Raw genomic sequence first — 16,570 nt, 5'->3', positions numbered from 1 at the left:
CAGGGAGAACAGAACCACTACGACAACCCCTCAGGGGGAACAGACATACGACAGCCCCCTCAGGGAGAAAGAAAACACTAGACAGCCACCCTCAGTGGAACATACGACAGCCCCCTCAGTAGAACAGAACACTACGACCAGCCCCCTCAGGGACAGAACACTACGGACAGCCTCCTCAGGAGAACAGAACACTACGACACAGCTCCCTTTCAGGGGGAAGAACGAACATACGACAGCCCCCTTCAGGGGGAACAGACACTACGACAGCCCCTCAGGGGAAGAACACTACGACAGCCCCCTCAGTGGAACAGCCTACGACACAGCCCCTCAGGGGGAACAGAAACACGACGACAGCCCTCAGGTGGAGAACACTCGACAGCCCCTCAGGGGGAAGAACACTACGAGCCGCTCCTGCAGTGGGAACAGAACACTACGACAGCCCCCTCAGGGAGACACTACGAGAGCCCCCTGACACCGGGAACAAACCCCTCAGTGGGAACACTACGACCAGCCCCCTCAGGGGGAACACTACGACAGCCCCTCAGGGGGACAGAACACTACGACAGCCCCCTCAGGAGGAACAGAACACTACGACAGCCCCCTCAGTGGAACAGAACACTACGACAGCCCCCTCAGGGGGAACAGACACTACGACAGCCCCTCAGGAGAACACTACGACAGCCCCCTCAGGGAGAACACTACGACAGCCCCTCAGTGGGAAACAGAACACTACGACAGCCCCTCAGGGGAACACTAACGACAGCCCTCCAGGGGGAACAGAACACTACGACAGCCCCTCAGGGGAAACACTACGACAGCCCCCTCAGAGGGGAACAGAACACTACGACAGCCCCCTCAGGGGAGAACACTACGACAGCCCTCAGTGGGAACACTACGACAGGCCCCCTCAGGGAGGAACACTACGACAGCCCCCTCAGGGGACACCGAACACTACGACAGCCCCCTCCAATGGGACACTACGACCAGCCCCCTCAGGGGAACACTACGACAGCCCCCTCGAGTGGGAACACTACGACAGCCCCCTCAGGGGAGAACACTACGACAGCCCCCTCAGGGGAACACTACGACAGCCCCCTCAGGGGGAAACACTACGACAGCCCCCTCCAGGGGGAACACTACGACAGCCCCCTCAGTGGGAACACACGAGACAGCATACGGACAGGCCCCTCAGGGGAACACTCCGACAGCCCCTCAGGGAAGACACTACGACAGGCCGCTCTCAGGGAGAACCACTACGACAGCCCCCTCAGGGATAAACAAACACTACGACAAGCCCCTTCAGGGGAACGAACACTACGACAGCCCTCAGGGAGAAACACTAACGACAAGCCCCTCAGGGACAGAACACTACGATCAGCCCCGCCTCAGGCGACACACGCACGCCCCTTCAGTGGAGAACACTACGTCAGCGCCCCTTCAGTGGGAAAAACACTACGACAACCCCCTCAGTGGGAAGACACTACGACAGCCCCTCAGGGAAAATCGACGGCCCCTCAGGGAACACTACGAACTAGCCCCCTCAGGTAATACACTACGACAGCTCCCCTCAGGGGAAACAGCACTACGAGAAGCCCCCTTCAGGGAAAACACTACGACAGCCCCCCTCAGGGGAACACTACGACAGCCCCCTCAGTGGAAACACTACGAACACCCCCTCAGGGGAACAACTACTGACAGCCCCTCAGTGGGAACACTACGAAGCCCCCTCAAGTGGGACACTACGACAGCCCCCTCAAGTGAAGAACACTACGACAGCCCCTCAGGTGAGAACACTACGAAGCCCCCTCAGGGGAACACTACGACAGCCCCCTCAGGTGGAAGACACTACGACAGCCTCTCCTCAGGGAGAACCTACGACAGCCCCTCAGGAGGAGAACACTTACGACAGCCCCTCCAGGGAGAACTACACCTCAAGACGAACCACTACAGGAACACCCTAGGCGCTCAGAACACTACGACAGCCCACTCAGGGAGAACACTACGCAGCCCCTCAGCGGAGAACACTACGACAGCCCCCTCAGGGAGAAAACACTACGACAGCCCCCTCAGGGAGAACACTACGACCGCCCTCAGGGGTGAACACTACGACAGCCCCCTCAGGCGGAACACTACGAGCAGCCCCTCAGGGGAACTAGAAGCCCAGCAGGCTTACGGAAGCCAGGAAACACAAGCCCCCTCAGGGGACACTGACAGCCCTCAGGGAACACGACCTCTAGGGGCACTACGACAAGCCCCCTCAGGGGGAACTCGCACCCCCCAGGGAACACTGAACCCTAGGCTACGACAGCGCCCCTTCAGGGGGAACGTAAGCCAGGGAACACACGACCAGCCCCCTCAAGTGGGTGAAAACACGAACAGCCCCCTCAGGGGGAACAACTACGGACAAGCCCCGCTCAGGGGAACACTACGACAGCCCCCTCAGGGGGAACACTACGACAGCCCCCTCAGGGGGAACACTACGACAGCCCCCTCAGGGGGAACACTACGACAGACTGGATATCACACTCACACACTTTCCACATGTATCAGCTGGGAGAGCATCTGTGCTTTTATCCAAATCTAGAAATAGAAGAACAGGATCATAGCATCACTGCCTCCTGAGCGCACACACACACACACACACAAACAGAGAGACACACACAAGGATGTAAAGGTTTGAGGGCTACTCCCATCAGTGTATCCTGCTCTCTCGTTAACTGAGCAAAAACACAAAACATACAGTCTCACACCTTTATCCCCAATGGCTATGAGTGCAGAGAGAGACAAGGCCTCTCCTTAAGCACACATTACACACTCTGTGACAGTACGCACTCTGTGACAGTACGCACTCTGTGACAGTACGCACTCTGTGACAGTACGCACTCTGTGACAYTACGCACTCTGTGACAGTACGCAAATCAGGCAAACGGACACTTAAGAGACAGATAGATGACAGATAGATGACAGATAGATGACAGCTAACATAACAGGTTGACTGCCTACCTCCCATATGTTTCCTTCTCTATGACCACCAGCCCACCAGGTGACAAAACTGACGGTCATGTCTGTCAAATGTAATGTGTCAGTTAATGTACCTGCACTCACAGGTTGCAGAGCAGGACTCTCTGTGGGAAACAGAACAAGACTTCCACCTGCAGCTTCTTACATCACACATAACTGGTCTCACACACACACACCTGAGTTTACAGTAGCCTGCTCCAACAGTGTGACGTCAGAGCTGATTAATCATGTGTACAGTACACACATTTCCTCTCCCCATCCTCCACCTCTCTCCACCTCCCTCCACCCTTCCTCAAACAACTCCATGTGATAACACCTGTTTGTCCGCTATCCTGCCACAGACCCGGATACATACAGCACACACCTGACCCTGGCCCCGGTCCAAAACTTTAACGATCTAGATGTCCTTTTCCCCTGTAAATACCACGTCCTTGCCCTCCTCTGAGTAATATTATGAAAGGGTTTCAGTTTAGGACATTATGACTTGTGCTATGGGACTGTGTGACCGAGGTAACCCATATGTTGTCCTCTATTCCTCACATTTTCCATTCACCTGAGTACCGGCCTACCCTGTTCTCACCTTGATCTTGTGGAGTGACTTCTCCTCGTCGCCTCCTATAGTCTGGGTCCACACAGTCATGTCCGGCTTATTGTAGGTCAGACTCCAGCCCTCCTCACTCCCGCACTCCTCCTTGAAGCTGCTGAATGACCGGTCATCCGGGATCAACACCGACATAATATTTTACCGGGTAGCGCGAGCTCGCTCTTCTGCAGTTCACTGGGAAGAACAACGATGGGACCAAACCGAGGRAGGGAAACTCCCGATGGCGGAGAGACCCGAAGCAGACTGGGACGAACCGGCGCCGGTGAGGAGTGACTGAGCTAAACGACGTAACGTTACACCTCTATCCTCTGAGTGAATTATTCCTATAATGTGATTTCTTTATCACACACAGTGAGCACGCAATCCGCGTATTGTGATTATGTGTGCTTAGAAAGGAGAGTTGCTGAACAAACACGAAGAACGCACAAAAACACGGGTATAAAAATAAGAAAATCTACAGTTTTCATAGAAACTATATAAACATTCCGGCGTTTATCTTATAACATTATTGACCCTCTGGCGTGAATCAATTTCAGTTCAATATGGTCCACAGTAGCTATTTAAGTGAGACATATGTGTCCGCTGTCTCACCACGACTCCACTAGAGATGAGAGGCTGACAAGTCGGATGGTTATGATCAATTGTTGCGCGTTTACATTTCAGTTCCCCTGCGTCGCTGTGTGCCCACCTATGGTCACTCGACGTCGTCGGGGGTTGATGGTGCAGTGTGACGAATAGAAGAAAGCGTTTGAGACACACAGAGAAGCAATGAAAGATTGACAACCGCCCACTCGGCTACGTGCACACTCGGACYGACGCACGCACGTACGTCCCTGTATCAGGGACCAGATATCAGCGCGCCTGGTCCAATAAGCTGACGTGTACTCTCCTCCCTACTCCACCTTTTTTTTGCTGGTGTCGTTTATTTTCTCACTATTTTTCTTGCCATTTCAACAACATAACCGTTATTGTGGGATATGGCTATTGGGAGAATGCCTTTAGGCTACTTTAGAAACGTTAAACAAAACCAGTAGCCTATACTCACCTATGGCGATGTACAGACCAGTAGCCTACACTCACCTATGGCGATGTACAGACCAGTAGCCTACACTCACCTATGGCGATGTACAGACCAGCAGCCTACACTCACCTATGGCGATGTACAGACCAGTAGCCTACACTCACCTATGGCGATGTACAGACCAGTAGCCTACACTCACCTATGGAACCAAAAAGGGTTCTACGTGAAACCAAAAAGGGTTATTCTATGGGGACAGCCGAAGAATCCTTTTGGAATCCTTGTTTATTAGAATGTACACATAAGGGGGAATCAAAAAATTCCATAAATGATGATACTCTTCGGGCAACCCAAAAATAGTSCTGACTTGCCGGAATGGGCAAGTGCCTTTAAGACTTAATGTCAATTCCTTACAAAGAAAGACACATCTCCAATGGGATGATACGCCACATGTCTCTGATATTTTATGCCTGAATAAGTTCCTTAGTCTGGTGTCTTATATATCAGGCCTGGGTAGGCTACAGTTTTAATGACTTTATATTTATTAGTCTGGGAACAGAACAGAGTTCATTTAAGAAGTGGAAAGGCAGTAAGGCAATAGTGACACATTTCCTCTTGGCTTTGAGCTATGGTTTTGTGTTTGGCGGAATGAGATGTGTGTGTTTGGCGGAATGAGATGTGTGTGTTTGGATGAATGCCACGTGTGCTTTCTCTCCCCATGTGGAGAAAAATGTCGAAACTTTTTAAACTCTATAAAGGAAAACTATTTCCGTCTCTTGGAATTGCCATGTTCTCTCATCCACACCTGGTAGTGACTGTCTCAGGTATTTATACTGAGGCAAGCACACAGAGCAAACTATATATGTTTAAATTATCCTTAATTTTTCTTAATATTTCAAACATTGGCCAGAACAGCCCCATAGCCTTTGTCAAAAGTTTATCAAGAGACCAGCAAATGAACAATGCTCTCTGCATGTGATTTCTCCTCTAAGGATTAGGCTATAGGGCCGCCCCTACATTAACATTGTTTGGGATTACTGCAACAGCAACTTCTTAGGAATTTTGGATTTCACAGCAAGACTGTTTTTTTAGACTCTCAGGTGAGACTGTTTATTTAGACTCTCAGGTGAGACTGTTTATTTACACTCTCAGGTGAGACTGTTTATTTAGACTCTCAGGTGAGACTGTTTATTTAGACACTCAGGTGAGGTCATATGGTCAAATAACTGTATAGAGCACCATAGCATGTCTCTGTGCTGCCATAGTGAATGGACTGGGAGCAGCCCATAGCGATATCTCTGTGCTTGCCATAGGGATGGACACGGAGCAGCATAGCATATCTCTGTGCTGCCATGGGAATGGACTGGGAGCAGGATAGCATGTCTCTGTGCTGCCGTAGTGAATGGACTGGGAAGGCAGCATAGCATATCTCTGTGCTGCCATAGGGAATGGACTGGGAGCAGCATAGCATGTCTCTGTGCTGCCATAAGTGATGGACTGGAACACCATAGCATGTCTCTGTGCTGCCATAGTGAATGGACTGGGAGCACCATAGCATGTCTCTGTGCTGCCGTAGTGAATGGACTGGGAGCACCATAGCATGTCTCTGTGCTGCCATAGTGAATGGACTGGGAACACATAGCATGTCTCTGTGCTGCCATAGTGAATGGACTGGGAACACCATAGCATGTCTCTGTGCTGCCATAGTCGAATGGACTGGGAGCACCATAGCATGTCTCTGTGCTTGCCATAGTGAATGGACTGGAGGCACCATAGCATGTCTCTTGTGCTGCCATAGTGAATGGACTGGGAACACCATAGCATGTCTCTGTGCTGCCATAGTGAAATGGACTGGAAGACATGCATAGCATGTCTCTGTGCTGCCATAGTGAATGGACTGGGAGCAGTTATAGGCATGTTTCTCTGTGCTGCCATAGTGAATGGACTGGGAACACCATAGCATGTCTCTGTGCTGCCATAGTGAATGGACTTGGGAGCGCCATAGCATGTCTCTGTGCTGCCATAGATGAATGGACTGGGGAACACCATAGGCATGTCTTGTGCTGCCATAGGGAATGGAAGGAACACCATAGCATGTCTTGGCTGCCATGTTATGGACTGGGAACACCTAGCATGTCTCTGTGCTTGCCATAGTGAATGGACTGGGAGCACCATAGCATATCTCTGTGCTGCCATAGTGAATGGACATCTGGAGCAGCATAGCCAATCTCTGTGCTGCCATAGGAATGGACTGGAGCACATAGCATGTCTCTGTGCTGCCATAGTGAATGGACTGGGAGCACCATAGCATATCTCTGTGCTGTCCATATGAATGGACTGGGGAGCACCATAGCATGTCTCTGTGCTGCCATAGTGAATGGGACTGGGAACACCATAGCATGTCTCTGTGCTGCCATAGTGAATGGACTGGGAAACACCATGCATGTCTCTGGCCTGCCATAGTGAATGGACTGAGCACCATGCATTCTCTGTGCTGCATAGTGAATGGACTGGGGAACACCATAGCATGTCTCTGTGCTGCATAGTGAATGGACTGGACACCATAGCATGTCTCTGTGCTGCCATAGTGAATGGACGGAAACACCATAGCATGTCTCTGTGCTGCCATAGTGAATGGACTGGGAAGCACCATAGCATGTCTCTGTGCTGCCATAGGAAATGGACTGGGGCACACATAGCATGTCTCTGTGCTGCCATAGTGAATGGACTGGGGAACACCATAGCATGTCTCTGTGCTGCCATAGTGAATGGACTGGGAACACCATAGCATGTCTCTGTGTCGCTGCCATAGTGAATGGACTGTGGAGCAGCATAGCAGTCTCTCTGTGCTGCCATAGTGAATGGACTGGGACGACCCATAGCATGTCTCTGTGCTGCCATAGTGAATGGACTGGAGCACCCATAGCATTTCTTGTGCTGCCATAGTGGACATGGGACTGGGAACACCATAGCATGTCTCTGTGCTGCCATAGTGAATGGACTGGGAGCACCATAGCATGTCTCTGTGCTGCCATAGTGAATGGACTGGGGAAAACAGGAGCTATTCTGAAAAATACAAAAGGCAAATAAAATATATTTTACAGGGTGATCAACTGTGAAGAGTCTTGTGATATGTAGCCAACATTAAAGGTTGATCTGTAAAGTTATATTTGAATGGTGTATGTGATCAAATGGTTGACCCTGGGTTATAGATGTCTCCAACAAATATGTTGTTTTCCTATTGAATGTACACTGTACATTTCCTAAGCTCCCACATTGTGGCCAGCGTTCTTCTTCTGGGGATTTTATATGGTGGTTGACAACCAACTTTAAGGTGCATCACCGCCACCAACTGGACTGGAGTGTGGACCAGTGAGAAGGAAGGTCTAAATTCTACTCAATATTCTCATCTCCCTAAGGAAACGAAATACAACAATTAAATACTGCATCTCCTGAAGTTTTCCCCAGCAGTTCACTCAATMTTGGCTAGCACCAGCCCCTATAGGCTATTCGTGCTTGTATTAGGCCTAGTGACTGCTGACTGCTGCGACACAACACGTGTTTGTTGCGTTATCCAGCCTCGGCAGTGCCACAGGATCTGAACGCCATCTGGTGGCGAATCATAGCGAAGGAGAAAGTTGTTTTGTTTGTTATAAAGCAGAACAAAKGTAAATTTTTTCATATGGGGATTGATTTAGATGAAGTTGTGTGTGGAACATTTTAAGACTATGAATAAATCCAGAGTTAACCTTCATAAGAGGTGCTGGAGTAGCCTCTGCGATACCAGGAAGTGGAGCCAGTTAGTTTCTGTAGGAAAAAAACTATTATTCCCATGATGCAGTTCATGTTCCAGTGACAACCCATGCTTGGGTTGTTTTTGTTCTGTCGCTGCTGTCAACCATTAGCAGATAAATAACGGTCTATAGGCGGAATAACGGCAGTAGACTTCAATTAAAGGCGTTGTCGTTTTTAGTAAGTACTATCATCAGGCTTAACGTTGCACGGTTCGCGTGTTTTCCCGCAATGTTGTCTTCGGTTCCACCGCGGATCTTCATGCGAAGGTCGCGCAGCCTTTCGCCGTGCCGTGTGCTCCAGACAAGCACAAAGGACGCCGCGAGGAACCACATCATCCTCGATAAAGCGGACGCCAACCGGAACCCCATCGTTTCTACCTCCCGTGTCTCCCGTAGAGGAATTCTGAGCGAGGAGGCGAAAGGCCAGAGTGTGAGCCTGAACATACAGTATCACCATCTGGCCCCCAGGTGGCTCTCTAACCTCCAGGATCGCAGGAGCTCCTGGGCCTCTCTGGCTTCCAAGGGACGCAACAACAACAACCAGTACTGGGAACAGAGCGGGGGAAGGACCGGGGGAGAGAGCGGGAGCAGCCGCCCGTACGCACTGGCCTCTGCTGGGGTACTGTCCGCTGCAGCCATGGCCTTCTGCCTCAAGAAGGACTCTGATACGAAAGGTGTGTGTGTGTGTGTGTGTGTGTGTGTGTGTGTGTGTGTGTGTGTGTGTGTGTGTGTGTGTGTGTGTGTGTGTGTGTGTGTGTGTGTACACACACTGTCTGCTAAAGATACTAAAAGGACATGAGTCTTCTTTCCAGGTGATGCACTTCTGGAGGCTGCAAGGACCAACAGCTCGCAAGATGTGGCAAGAGTACATTATAAACACACACGACACACACACCACACACAACAGAGACTTTCTGAGTTCATACACATACTGACTGGTCTTGCACAGGGGAATAACTGACTGTCTGCACAGGGGAATACTGACAGTCTGCACAGGGGAATACTGACTGTCTGCACAGGGGAATACTGACTGTCTGCACAGGGGAATACTGACTGTCTGCACAGGGGAATACTGACAGTCTGCACAGGGGAATACTGACTGTCTGCACAGGGGAATACTGACAGTCTGCACAGGGGAATACTGACTGTCTGTACAGGGGAAAAGCTTTTACATTTAGACAAAAGACTTCTATGTGACAGAGACGTCCAGAGCCTCAGATTGTCTTGCTGTTGCGTTCTCTCTGATTGGCTACACTAAGTACCCAGTAGATTAACACACATGTTGAGCAGGCACCAAACATTACAAGTTATGATCATTGTAATTACTGCTAGTCTCCAGGAATAGATTCAATCACACATTTTAATTGTTTACTTACTTCTCTACATTACTATACTGCTGTAGGAAATGAAGGGGGAAAAATGAATTACTCCACAAGTCTGTGAGGTCCAAATCATATGGAGTCTCATCACAGACAGTATTTCTGGAAGTGTCCATGTATACTACAGCACATCATTGTATTCCCAGTTCTCTCCACTAGAGGGAGATAGAGGTCCATGTCTGTTTAGTTTATTTGGTTCCCCATTAGCTACTGCCCATGTAGCAGCTAATCTTCCTGGGGTCCACATAAAATGTACTACTACATGACAAAGTACAGAACAGTTCTAGACAAGGACATCAAAGAATAATATACAGTACCAGTCAAGGGTTTGGACATTTTTTTTATTTCACCTTAATTTAACCAGGTAGGCTAGTTGAGAACAAGTTCTCATTTACAACTGCGACCTGACATGCCTACTCATTCAAGGGTTTTTCTTTATTTTTACTATTTTCTACATTGTATAATAATAGTGAAGACGTCAAAACGATGAAATAACACATGGATTCATGTAGTAACTAAAAAAGTGCAATACTATTTTTAAGCAGTGGAATTACTTTAGATTTCTTCCACACCTGTGGACACACACTCATTAAAGCTTTGGTTAAATATGGAGAAAATAGGGGTGGCACTACTGTCTGCTACCATTCTCAATAGTGTCTGCTACCATTCTCAATAGTTTCCCTTCAAGGTTGTCTATACCTGGTGGTGTATCATTATTGATCGATAACGATCGTTTTTCTACTTTTTCCACACAAACTTCACCAAATTCAAAACAGTAATTCTTATTTCATTTTTCAATCTTCAATACACAAATATGATGGTTCAATGTTGTAATTTCACTTCTCAGTTTATCCGCTTTACCAGTGAAGTAGTCATTGAACTGATTGGCTGTATCAAAAGGTTTTTGTTATAAATGACCCATCAACTTCAATGGAGATGAATTGCGTTTTCTGCCCATAATATCATTTTAAGGTGCTCAAGTATTTTTCCATAGTTTTTTAGGTAATTTATCTTGTTTTGGTGATATCATTTCTATTTTTTGTTTACTTTAGTCACAAAATTGTTCAATGTGGCAGGTGAGAGGTAGAGGGCAGTCAGACTGCATCACAGAGATACAGTTGAAGTCGGAAGTTTACATACACCTTAGCCAAATACATTTAAACTCAGTTTTTCTGACATTTAATCCTTGTAAAAATTCCCTGTCTTAGGTCAGTTAGGATCACCACTTTATTTTAAGAATGTGAAATGTCAGAATAATAGTAGAGAGAATGATTTATTTCCGCTTTTATTTCTTTCATCACATTCCCAGTTGGTCAGAAGTTTACATACACCCAATTAGTATTTGGTAGCATTGCCTTTAAATTGTTTAACTTGGGTGAAACGTTTCGGGAGTTAGCTTCACAGACCTTCCAACTAATTGAGTAGAATTTTGGCCCTTCCTCCTGACAGACACTGGTGTAAACTGCGTCAGTTTGCTGCTCCTCTGCTTCGCACGCTTTTCAGTTCTTGCCACAAAGTTTTTTTAGTATTGAGGTAGGGCTTTGTGGATGGCACTCCTACCTTGACATTGGTTTCATAAGCTTTTCCACAACTTTGGAAGTATGCTTGGGGTCATTGTCCATTTGGAAGACCCAGTTGCGACTAAGCTTTAACTTCCTGACTGATGTCTTGAGATGTTGCTTCAATATATCCACTTAATTTTCCTACCTCATGATGCCATCTATTTTGCAGCAAAGCACCCCCACAACATGATGCTGCCACCCCCGTGCTTCATGGTTGGGATGGTGTTCTTCGGCTTGCAAGCCTCCCCCTTTTCCCTCCAAAAATAACAATGGTCATTATGGCTAAACAGTTCTATTTTTGTTTCATCAGACCAGAGGACATTTCTCAAAAAAGTGCGATCTTTGTCCCCATGTGCAGTTGCAAACCGTAGTCTGTCTTTTTTATGGCAGTTTTGGAGCAATGGCTTCTTCCTTGCTGAGCGGCCTTTCAGGTTATGTCGATATAGGACTCGTTTTACTGTGGATATAGATACTTTTGTACCTGTTTCCTCCAGCATCTGCACAAGGTCCTTTGCTGTTGTTCTGGGATTGATTTGCACTTTTCGCACCAAAATACGTTCATCTCTAGGAGACAGAACGCGTCTCCTTCCTGAACGGTATGACGGCTGCGTGGTCCCATGGTGTTTATACTTGTACTATTGTTTGTACAGATGAACGTGGTACCTTCAGGAGTTTGGAAATTGCTCCCAAGGTTGAACCAGACTTGTGGAGGTCTACCATTTTTATGTCTGATTTCTTTTGATTTTCCCATGATATCAAGCAAAGAGGCACTGAGTTTGAAGGTAGGCCTTGAAACACATCCACAGGTACACCTCCAATTGACTCAAATGATGTCAATTAGCCTATCAGAAACTTCTAAAGCCATGACATAATTTTCTGGAATTTTCCAAGCTGGTTAAAGGCACAGTCAACTTAGTGTATGTAAACTTCTGACTCACTGGAATTGTGATACAGTGAAATAATCCGTCTGTAAACAATTGTTGGAAAAATTACTTGTGTKATGCACAAAGTAGATGTCCTAACCGACTTGCCAAAACTATAGTTTGTTAACAAGAAATTTGTGGAGTGGTTGAAAAACGAGTTATAATGACTCCAATCTAAGTGTATGTAAACTTCCGACTTCAACTGTATAGGCCTACTCAGAGACACAACCCTCTTTCGTGCACACGTGCTTTCTCTCTCTCTCTCTCTCTCTCCAATTTATGTCTCAGGACTGGCTCAGGATAAGCTGTAAGTCAAACACCCCTCCCTCCCTCCGGTTTCCTAGGGCCCCCAAACCCAGTCACCCAGAACCATGGGCAGGAGGGCCATGGAGGGGTGGGGGTGCACAGTATGGGAGGAGGGTATCTCCACCTGTCCTAGTGATAAAGTGTGTGAAACGTCTGAAATGATGGTGTAAATCAAATTTTTGAGTGTAGATGTGAAAAGGGCACCTGCCACCTGTTATTGTAGCAGCAGTATGTTGTCTGAATCCTTATCTTACATTACCCATGTACGTGTGTGTAGGTTTAAGGGCGTGTGTCACTCTGCTACAGCGTTGGGACAGATGGTGTAGGCTAGGTGAGACTGCAACAGATGTTTAAAATTTTTAGTTAGAGAGAAGCGGTATGGGGGTCGTTCTTGTGCTATGGGGGGGGGGGGGGCAGGTTAGAAGAAACTGAGGCACATCGTGTTTATAGTCAACCACAGGACACCGTCCCCCAGCGGAACACAGACGGGTTACCTCCGGACACCACTAATCACACCCTCCATTCTCAAGATAACGCCCGACGGGTTCACCCCCCCCCAGCACGAGACACGACGGGTTACCTCCGACACCACAACTACACACCCCTCTTCTCAGATAACAGGCACCGAGAAGTCCACCCCCCCAGCGGAACACAACGGGTTCCCGACAACACTAACACACCCCCTCTTCTCACTAAACAGCCCGAGTCCCCCCCCCCGAGGGAACAAAACGGGTTACCTCGACAACACTAACACACCTCTTCTCAGATAACAGCCCGACGTCCCCCCCGCCCCAGCGGAACACAGACGGCAGCTTACTCCGAACACACTAACACAAACCCCTCCTTTCAGAATACAGAGCCACGTTCCCCCCATCCCCGGGAACACAGACGATGTTCCTCCGACCAACATCCACACCCCTTCCTTCTCAGATTTTAACAGAGGCCCGACGTTCCCCCCCCAGCGAACACAGAACGGTTACCTCCGAACACAACTAACACACCCTCCTTCATAATACAAGCCCGAGTCCCCCGCGAACACAGACGGAAGTTAACACTCCGACACACACTTAAACACCCCTCCTTCCAGCATAACGAGGCCGACGTCCCCACCCCCCCCAGCGGAACACAAGACGGTTCCTCGCACACATAACCACCTCCTTTCAGCACAGGACGACATCCCCGCGCGGAGCGGGGGAAGGGGAGGAGGGAGACGAGGGCCCGGACGCGGAACACAGACGGGGTTACCCTCCGACACACACGTGAAGCACACCCTCTCTCAGAGAACCGAGCCGACATTCCCCCCCCAGCGAAGCACAACGGGCACGCGTTACCTCCCGACACACAAGCACACCCTCCCTTCTCAGGATAACAGGAGCGCCCGACGGTCCCCCCAGCAGGACCAAGCACAGAGGGTTACCTCGACACACACTAAAACACCACCCCTCCTTCTCAGATTAACCACAGCCGCACGTCCCCTCCCCCAGCGGAACACAGACGGGTTACCTCCGACACACACTAACACACCCCTCCTTCTCAGATAACAGAGCCCGACGTCCCCCCCCCCAGCGGAACACAGACGGGTTACCTCCGACACACACTAACACACCCCTCCTTCTCAGATAACACAGCCCGACGTCGTCCCCTCAGGCACAGAACTCAACCTACACACACACACATCTTACGTTGTTCCTGTCGGAGTCTGTTGGTAGCACCTGAGAGATGAAGTTAAAGTGGATAGTAACCCTAGCAACAGAACAGCTTTCTTAACCTCTTCATGTTCCTATTTCCTGTCAGGTTGCTGGGTGAGGGGGTGGAGCCTAACCACCGGCACCGTCTGGGCTGGACCTCTCTCATGGTGGCAGCTATGAACCGCCAGCACAGGTCAGAGAGAGAGCAGTGTGTGTGTCCGGCTCTTCCTGTGTTAACCTTGTCCCATACAGACATATTGCCACAGTAGAATGCTCCTATCACACCAGACGGCTACTAATGCTCCCTCCCCCTGCCCTGCACCCTCTAAATTAAATTAGCCCCCCCTGTACACACAGAGAGAGGTGGAGGGTTAAGGTGGGGTGAATCCAATTTGGGGATGGTTGGCCAATGTGCCATGTTCCTGTGAGACAAAGGGCCCTCAACAGTTACAGACACTAGTTCACTGAACCCCCCCCCCCCCGTCTGAATATACACACACACCAGAAAGAGGCCCACAGAAAGTATTCACACCATTTTAACTTTTTCCACATTTTGTGTTACACCCTAAATTTAAAATTGATTACATTTAGATTTTTTTTCTCACTTGCCGACACACAATGTTTTATGAAAATATTACAAAGTWGTTACAAATTAAAGCTGAAATGTCTTGAGTCAACTAGTATTCAACCCCTTTATTATGGCATAAATACGTTCTGGAGTTAAAATGTGCTTAACAAGTCACATAAGTTCCATGGACTCACGCTGTGTGCAATAATGGTATTTAACATGATTTTTAATGACTACCTCTGTACCCCACACATACAGTTATCTGTAAGGTCTCAGTCGAGCAGGGAATTGCATAACTGTGGAAACGCGTCAGCCTGTTCGGACGGAAATAAAAAAAGGTGAAATGAGGTGACGTCTTTTTGACCTTTTATTTTTTTCTAAACTTTTTGGAGTGCCGCCCTTTCCCAATGTTTGTTGAACTTGGGATTTCATTTGAAGATGAATTCACCTTTCAGCAGGACAATAACKTAAAACAACAAGGCCAAATCTACACTGGAGTTGCTTACCAAGAAGACGGTGAATGTTCCTGAGTGACCGAGCTACATTTTTWACTTAAATCTGCTTGAAAAATCTATGGCAGGAACTGTTAATGGTTGTCTAGCAATGATCAACAACCAATTTGACAGAGCTTGAATATTGAAAAGAGTAATAGGCAAATATTGCACAATCCAGGTGTGGAAAGCTCTTAGAGACTTACCCAGAAAGACTCACAGCTCTTAGAGACTTACCCAGAAACACTCACAGCTCTTAGAGACTTACCCAGAAACACTCACAGNACCCAGAAAGACTCACAGCTCTTAGAGACTTACCCAGAAACACTCACAGCTCTTAGAGACTTACCCAGAAACACTCACAGCTCTTAGAGACTTACTCAGAAAGAGAGACAGCTGTAATCACTGCCGAAGGTGATTCTAACATGTATTGACTCGGGGTTTGAATACTTATCTCATCAAGATATGACTGTTTCTATTTTTCATTCATGTTTTACAAATGTTTAGAATTTCTATTCCACTTTGACTTCACAGTGTATTTAGTGTAGATTGTTGACCAACAAATGGAATCAATTAAATCCATTTTATTCCCACCATGTAACACAGCAACGTGGAGAAGGTTACGCGGTGTGAATACTTTCTGAAGGCACTACACACACACACACACACACACACACATACCAGAAAGAGGCCTCTACACACTCAGCTATAGGTAACACACACTGCATCAACGGCACCCCTTTGCCCATACATCGGTTTCCCCATGCCCGTTTATTTCAATCACATTTAAACCCTCCCTTCCAACTTTTCTGGACCCCCCCCCAACTCACCCTCTGTGTTTTAATGCCTCTGAATGAACTGAAACATGTTGAATGTTGGCGTTATGTAGCCTGGTGTGTTGAGATATGAAGTGCGGATGTTTGTGTTGATGAATGCATTGTGTTCCATGTTGATGTATGTGTTCTCGTCTTGTGCACACTAGTACTGTACTCGTGTGTGTGTGTGTGTGTGTGTTACACTGTGTTATGAGTGTTATAACTCAGAGTGGTGGTGACACTCGTGTGTTTCATTCTGTTCTCTAAACCCCCCAGTGAGCTCTCAATGCTGCAGGGAAGACAGAGAAAACACACAGAGACATCACTTTCTCTCACACACACACACACGGTCATAATACACACTACAGAATTAAGACGCACACACACTCACTGCAGCATTT

The 16,570-nt window shown here is 48.1% G+C and overlaps 1 protein-coding gene across 2 annotated transcripts; it reads left to right on the top strand.

Moving 5' to 3' along the window:
* The first annotated feature begins 8,430 nt into the window (after positions 1-8,430).
* Positions 8,431-15,640, top strand: LOC112077876 (caseinolytic mitochondrial matrix peptidase chaperone subunit B). 2 transcript variants are annotated; one of them, XM_070441860.1, is made up of 4 exons: positions 8,436-9,111; positions 9,250-9,301; positions 14,402-14,488; positions 15,122-15,640. In XM_070441860.1, exons 1-4 carry the CDS (start codon positions 8,667-8,669, stop codon positions 15,129-15,131), a joined length of 594 nt encoding a protein of 197 aa, XP_070297961.1. In that variant the 5' UTR covers positions 8,436-8,666; the 3' UTR covers positions 15,132-15,640. The 2 variants fall into 2 exon arrangements, with proteins under 2 accessions (XP_070297960.1, XP_070297961.1); XM_070441859.1 differs by lacking the exon at positions 15,122-15,640 and having other exon boundaries at positions 8,431-9,111; positions 14,402-15,115.
* The last annotated feature ends 930 nt before the right edge of the window (positions 15,641-16,570 follow it).

The sequence above is a fragment of the Salvelinus sp. IW2-2015 genome, unplaced genomic scaffold, assembly GCF_002910315.2.
Source record: "Salvelinus sp. IW2-2015 unplaced genomic scaffold, ASM291031v2 Un_scaffold5012, whole genome shotgun sequence".
NCBI lineage: Eukaryota > Metazoa > Chordata > Actinopteri > Salmoniformes > Salmonidae > Salvelinus > Salvelinus sp. IW2-2015.
The sequence above is the reverse complement of the archived record's forward strand: the minus strand, read 5'-3'. Positions and strand labels throughout refer to the sequence as shown.

Coding starts and splice junctions, on each gene's coding strand:
- LOC112077876 (XM_070441859.1), top strand. CDS start 8,667: ATGTTGTCTTCGGTTCCACCGCGGATCTTCATGCGAAGGTCGCGCAGC. Junction 9,112..9,249: donor GAAGGACTCTGATACGAAAG/GTGTGTGTGTGT, acceptor TCTTCTTTCCAG/GTGATGCACTTCTGGAGGCT. Junction 9,302..14,401: donor AGCTCGCAAGATGTGGCAAG/AGTACATTATAA, acceptor ATTTCCTGTCAG/GTTGCTGGGTGAGGGGGTGG.